We start from the raw sequence: 7,215 nt of genomic DNA on the forward strand, positions 1-7,215 counted from the left end.
ATCAATAAAACGTGTTCTGTGCATCGGCCATCTTGGGTATCTTGTTTTCTACTCTTCCTACACTTCAAGAAGTATATGAATTTGTTCCGTGGTATTTTTCTGACTAAGAGCTGTTATAGTTTGGTAGTCCCATATTCTCTGGAGTGCGTCTTTTCGCGCGGTCTAAAATCTCGTTAAATTTTTTCCGCTGAGTCCTATAAACCCTGAAAGAGAATATCATTAATGGCGCCAAAACAGTGGCTCGCTCGCAAGTTCCTTTTGCACGTATTTGCATGGCAATGTGTATGGCCTTATGTCCCAGTCGCGACAACGAGGATGAATGAGAGAGAGAGTGAGCGCATGGTAATGTAATCTACTGCTTGAGAAACGAGAAATCCACTACTTTGCTTTTATGTCTTGATTGTCTAGTCATAGAGCTGATTCAGTGGAAAAACTTCCTTGTTTTTGTAGCTATTTGTAGCATGCACATAATTGGGCCTCTTGTGGTTCACTTGAAATCAAACATCGTAAAAACAAACACTGAAAACATCCCAAACGTTCTCCAAGGAATCCTGCGCAAACATTGGAGTGATAATCTGAAGTATCGGTGGCGAATTGAGAGAGCCAGTGAAAATCAAACATAGAAAATTACATGTATCTTATTAGTTCAGTGTTAAAACTGTTAGAGGCTTCCGCACTTGAAAGAAACAGGCTTAGTATTTTTTGGTTTATGTTTCTGTTTTGGAGTTATTTTTAATACTTGGAAAAGGTTATTTTTAAAGGATTGTGTCTGGTTTCTACTCTCGGGGCTGTATTCGCGTGTGGTGTCAGGAAATAACACTGAAATGATCTTTTCGTTTTTTACGCTTTACGTTGTCGCCGACTGACGTTCATTTACCCTTTTTTTGTTTCCTTTGGCGGGAATTAAGAGAGAAGATGACAGATTTTCATCAGCTGCGAGTCATAATAGAGCGGCGAGAGAGTACAAAAGCCCAGCGCAGGGCCACTGTCAAGCACAACCCGGTTGAGGCCGTTGGATTCACTTGATCTTTGAGAATCATTTGTTAACTAAATCTCATAAAACTGATCCCACTGCTACCAAGGTATACCTTAGACCAATTGCTTTCTTTTCTTTGTTGATTGGACAACAAAGTTTATTGATTTGCTATTTTGCCCAAGGCAGGTTTTGGAGTAAAGGCGTGAACCGATGGCGAACAAAAGTTTAAACTTTTGCGGCGTGGTGGTGTTTTCGCTGATTGCGATTCAAACAGGTCCAGTGGCATTAGCAAGACAAACGGTAGACGAGGTGGTAAGTGTAGTTCATTGTTTCATGTGTAACATTGGTTCTATGTAACATAGCAGTAGTTTTGTTTCGTAAAACAGGTTCCCACTGGATTTTTTTTCTCGCATGGCACAGTTAAGCTAATTTTTGCAGCAACGCTATAAAAGCAACATTTGAAACATTTGTCTCCGTCTGAAAAGTAACAAACGAACTTCGTAGGAAACACTCTTTTTGTCCGAAAGAATTTCGTGAAGGCTGGTTGGCCGGTTCCTTTCCGTGATCTGTAGCTTTTAAGAGGATTAGTAAAAAAAAAACATAACTCATTTACTAAAAGCATTTCAATTTAAAACAAGTGATGGTTGACCTGTAAAGTCCTTGGCGAAATTAAGTCGAACGTTTAATCGCGTTTTCCCTTCAAAATCTGGTTTTCGTACTTAATTTCCTTAGACGAAGCTATTACTGTGATTAAAAAACAACTTTGGTACAGAAATCACATTGAACCATAAAAATTTATTAGAAAGCTATGTGCAATAAAATCAAGTTTATGTTGACAAATTTTACTGAGTACAATCCACTTTCAAGGGCTTAATTTATATGAGGACCGTAGCTTCCGTTGATATCACTAGCTTAATTAAAAGAAAAAACAATTCATTCTCCACCGATATTGTGAAGGAATCTTTCGGTCTGTGTCCTTAGAAAACTAACAGCATGTTCATAACTATATGTAATGTAATTTCCTGAAAATAGTCTCATCAAATGCTAATTGAATCTTCACGCAACCTAAGAGTGGTTGGTCAAAAAACGCTGATTAAGGGAGGATTAAAGAATAAATCTTTGTGTGCTGTTAACGTGGCTATAAATAAGCACATTGTGACTATATATACCGCGTTGACTCATTTTTCGTGCTATGTACTCAGTGGCACTTGCATAAGAAGATTAAGGTTATACCCCAGTATTGCCTTGCGCATCCCTACTGCGCATAATTTCACGCGTGATTAGCGCGCGTGCATTAACAAATGGCGGCTTTTTCTTTACAGAGAGGTAACTGGTCATTTCCTCGCAAACGAGTATGGTGACCTATCATTTTTTTCTGTTGTTTTGAACTGAGTAATAAATTTCTCTGTGTAAACTAAATATGGACCAATTCTCAGTGTAGAACAAAAACCAATCGTCAGAAACGTGAATTTAGCAAGCAATCGCGACTACAATCATGGTGCTATTATAAGGATTTACATGGATATAAACAAGGTGCTTTTGCTCCTAGACGAACATGGGGACCCCTCATTTTTATTTCAAAATTCAAGTTCCTATAATATAAACAATCGATAGGCAAAGTGTCACAAAAATCTCAGTGCAGGTTCTATTTCAGCGGAATGACCTTAAGTACAGGGCTGTCAAGAAGTCTTTTTTCTTGGAATACCCTGACATACATACTTTATTTAACCATACCATGCGCTTGCGGTCCTTACAATCCAAACCGAAATCATTTTTTACTACCCGGGTATAAGGACGCCAACTTTACACCACCCTGTCAAGAAGGAATTCGTTTGGGCGTGTCAGTTGCTAGTGACAGTGCAATTTAGTGTCTTTTTTCTTTGCTGCGACATACCTTGGTTTCTCGCCAGTTACTTTTATCCACATTCACGCTCTGTTGTAAGATTATGATTAGTTGTCTCACGACAGTCCGGCGTTTCTTCGGTAAGGAGATAAAAAGGGTCAAACTTAGTACTTGTTTATCTAGGTAGGTCTTCATCAGCTGTTGGTAGTAAATTTAAAACAACACAGCTAATTGTCCAGGTCATAAAAATGTTTTTTCGTTTGGTCTGTTCTTTCGGGCAGATGTTTAGAAATCGCTGAAATCGCTAATTAAACCGAGATGATAAACTCTTGTAAAAGATGTTTATCTACTAGATGAGATACCTCTGTTACGGATCAACGTAAGCGGATGTTTGAATTTTTAACGTTCATTTTTTATCTCGCAATTTAACGTTTAACAACAAATTAGCTGTGGAAATTGCCCTTCATACTAATATTGTTTACTGTCACTATCAGGAAAGCGATGACGTTATAAATCCTGCCGCTTTCAGCGACGAGCTCTTGAGGCAAGTCCGTGACTCTAATGCTTCAGCCCCCGCTATGGCTGAAGAAATAAAGAAACGTGGAAATGAGCTGAAAAACTTCGTTTTACTTCCCCTAATGCGTCACAAAGAAAAGCAAGGGCATGACAGAAATCACAGCCCAACGAAACATCATGAAGAACACCACCATCAACATCAGCACAATTCTCCATCTGCTGGAATCCATTTGCCACGTCCATCTCCCACATTTCCCTTCAACACGAGGACAGATGAACATGTTGACTTCTCAACTGAAGAATATGCGCAGATTACTCCAACCCCATCGGTGGACAGCTGGTTCCCTCGGTTGATCTTTACTCCAAAGCTTCGTTATGCAAGAGCTGACAAAGTTCCCGATGATTCACAAGTAAAGATAGCAAAAATTAGCAGTTTAAATTCCAGTCCTACTCCAACATTCACTCCCGTAAGCTCGGTGATGACGCTGTCGATGCAACCAAATCAGAGCGTGACAGGTATTTTAAAATATTGCGCGTTATTCACCAGAGTAATTGTTGCTCTTGAGGTGCAAATGTTTCGCTTATAGCACAGTCTCAACGTTCTAATGACAGTAGTCTCCATCAATCAACAAGTCAATCAATAAATCAATACTTTATTTAAACACGTTTCGCCTAAGAGCTAAGTAAGGTCGATCACAATACGAACGTATAAAGGACGAAAGTAGCTGGATTTCATCACTTTTTTGGGTCAACGTAGTCATAATTAAGCTTGATATACAAAAGGCAATTGTCTTGTCAGTATTTCATGGTAACCAGGATCGACAAAAGCCTTTCACCGTTATGTCCACTATCATAGGAATGGTTGCTCACACCACCAAAGGGGAAGCTACTCCAATCCGTAACATTTGCAAACCACGTAACATTATTATTTTCATAATGTATTTTGCTGCTCTGAGAACTGATTTGCAACACGCTATGAAACCATGTAAACTCCACCTGCTAGCCTTGTTTTATTATTTTCTGAAGCGAAGGCTCAGTTGTGACTTTGATCCCCCAAACGAAAGGGGAACCACTATGCCCAGCCAAACCAGAAAATCTTGGGTATTGTAGTAGAGGAAAGCACCCTATTGATTTGAACACGGTCTAATCAACCTACCTGCCGTTCCGCTAGATGTGTTGCTAGTCTATATGCAGCTCCCACATTTTCTCAGGTTTTGTCAACAATCACATACTCACGGGTGAAGAGAAGCACTAAAAAGATAACTAGTCCTGTTGAAACCCAACTCAAGGACTACCAGGCTAAACTTCTCCTTTTCTTCCATAGTGTTTCAACTTACTTGCATCGTGTTGAGATGTCAGACTTTTTACTGAAAAATTATGACGTACTGAGACACGTAGCATTTTGATGTTTTTTGGTTTGTTTCTGATTTTTGTTGTTTTCATCAGCTTCAGGACACCCAACGGACCCATCAGATGAACAGGATCCTTGCACTGTATGGCAGAACTGTGCTTTAAATCAGCTCCTGAAAGCCAGCCGCTGGTTTCAGAAATTACCCAGCTGTTCTTGTCAGCTTCAACCAGCGCATTTCATCTACAACAACACAATTTACGACCCGGCATTGAACAAGTCCTTTCAGTGGAGAGGAATGAAGGTGGATAAAAAAGGCCTCCTCAGACGTACAGCAGAGTTCTGCATTCGATCTCTTCCACGTACCAGCCTCAGCGCCCAAGTTTGTTGCTATGACTCCAAGTTCCAACTGATCACCCGGGGGACTGGGGCAGGCACGCCGTTCGTTGTGTCCCCGGATCGGAATGCCTCGATGCATTACAAGCTGGACGTCTTGCCTATTCGTCTTTGTAATGGGGACTGGACGCGTTATCACGCCGTCCGCCCTCCCAATAATGGCCGTAACTGTTCTGCAAACCCGGATGACAACGAATTTGCTCTTCAAGTACTGAAGGCAAGGGATTACTAGCCGAGAGTTTTCTACGGACTTATGGCATCCTTAAAACTATGTTCCTTTGGTTATTTACAAGAATGAAACATATAAAAGTCTCTCAGTTACAGAAGAACCTGAGAAAACTAACAGCTTATCGTCTGATTGTTTTTCAAGATTCAGTAGTACAATAATAATGTGACGTCATTATATTTTGTAACCGCGCCAGTAAACTAGTAGTGGCTATTGTCTCAGTGTTATAATAAACCTTGCATAGTAGTTATGGAGACATTTTGTTATTGCTGCCTTTACCACTATAGAAAAGTCTTTGATCAATACGTTCATATCGAAATGCAGTTCAAATGTATTTTAGACCTTAAACAAAGCTTTATTGATAGCTTTAATGATGCTTTGTATGAAAAATTTTACATCGTTCGTAGATGCATGAGACCCTATTTTCAACACTGGATGCGGGATTGAGGATTCTCTTTGATTTGGCCTTTGATCCAGCGAAAAAATAAGGAGTAGGGAGAGGGGGTGGGGCAACAAATGAATGCTTTCTTCCCCACGCCCTGCTCTTTCCCCCTTTTTTCCCCTTCCCTTCCCCACTTCGCTGCAGACGTCATTTTCGCCGGAGACAAGTGACAATCAGAAATACGTCTGCCTTCGCAGGCTAAACTTCTCCCCATTTTTTGCCCACCCGAGGCTCGCTCGATTGCTCTCACGGTTACTCGATCTCCCCGCTTGGAAAATATAAAGGAAACGTCTGCTAGGCAAGCTTGTCGCATGTCGACTTGATTCACAGTGTTTTGTCGCGCACCTCTAAATGTGCGTAAGGAATAACAACAATAGGAAACCGATTACTTGCAGGAAAAGCTGGACCGCCGAAGGCACCTCCTAATTATTCATTTAAGTAACGCGAGCTACATGCTGCCAGTCACGCTTGGTGCCGCTTAGCAAGGAATTGTTTTCTATTAATTGTAACTTACTCTGTGTAAATAAAGGCTTAGTATCATTTGTTTCATCCTTTTATTTTTCTAATCTGAAAAATACGAGAAGTCTAGTGTATTTCTGTTATATTTATAGGCCTAAGATTTTCTTTCCAAATCCGATTCCATATTTCGAGACATTTCTTCTCATTTAATTACTGTAAAACATTACAATCCCATCTCTTGAGGAAGTTATTTGCCCGTGTCATTGAAGGCGTCCAAAAATTTCCGACAATTATTATTTACTTGTTGAAGTTGTCCTCTCATTCGTTTTCTGATACACTTGATAATACTGAAATTCAACATGTGCACTTCCTTATAAAGTTATTGCAATCTGTGTCAAGAGCAGCATTACAAATATGCTGTAACAGTAAATTTTGTAGTTTTGTGTGAAAATATCACTGCTACAATTAAACAAACATTTAACATGATCCTCAGTTACAGCAGTACAGAGTTCATCCGTTACAACGCTAATATGACCTGTTCAGTTTTCACAAAGATCTTGAAATTTTAACCATTGAGTTCATGTTAAGTGCAATTGGTCGCGGCGTTTTCAAGTAAGTCCAGGTAGATTCTTTTATGCTTATGCTTATGCTTATGTCGTTATTGTGTCCAGTGGGGATATGTTGGCATGAGCATAAGCATAAGCATAAGCATATTAAAAAGCACAAACGGAAGACTATCAGCCAATCAGCGAGCACTTTATGCTTATGTCAACGATGTCCTCACTAAGCAGAAGCGTAACCAGAAGCATAAAGGCCTGTCCAAACAGGGAATGTTTTGTGGTCAAACATCATCAAACATTGCTTGGTGACCAGACATGCTGATGTGGAAGTGAGTGGCCAAACGGTTAAAACATGTTTGATCAAACACAAATCAAACTATGAATACAAGCCGCTGAGCAAGCAAAGTATGCATGCGCGCGCCAAACATGTTTGATAAGGCTGTCTAAAC

General features: G+C 40.0%; 1 protein-coding gene across 1 annotated transcript; it reads left to right on the forward strand.

Moving 5' to 3' along the window:
- Positions 1–431: 431 nt before the first annotated feature.
- On the forward strand, positions 432–5,599 carry LOC110039904 (uncharacterized). Its single transcript, XM_020745077.2, has 3 exons — positions 432–1,288; positions 3,314–3,851; positions 4,788–5,599. Exons 1-3 carry the CDS (start codon positions 1,187–1,189, stop codon positions 5,309–5,311), a joined length of 1,164 nt encoding a protein of 387 aa, XP_020600736.2. The 5' UTR covers positions 432–1,186; the 3' UTR covers positions 5,312–5,599.
- The last annotated feature ends 1,616 nt before the right edge of the window (positions 5,600–7,215 follow it).

Source organism: Orbicella faveolata, unplaced genomic scaffold (genome assembly GCF_042242905.1).
Source record: "Orbicella faveolata isolate gen_17 unplaced genomic scaffold, um_ofav_v1 contig_24, whole genome shotgun sequence".
NCBI classification, from domain to species: Eukaryota; Metazoa; Cnidaria; class Anthozoa; order Scleractinia; family Merulinidae; genus Orbicella; species Orbicella faveolata.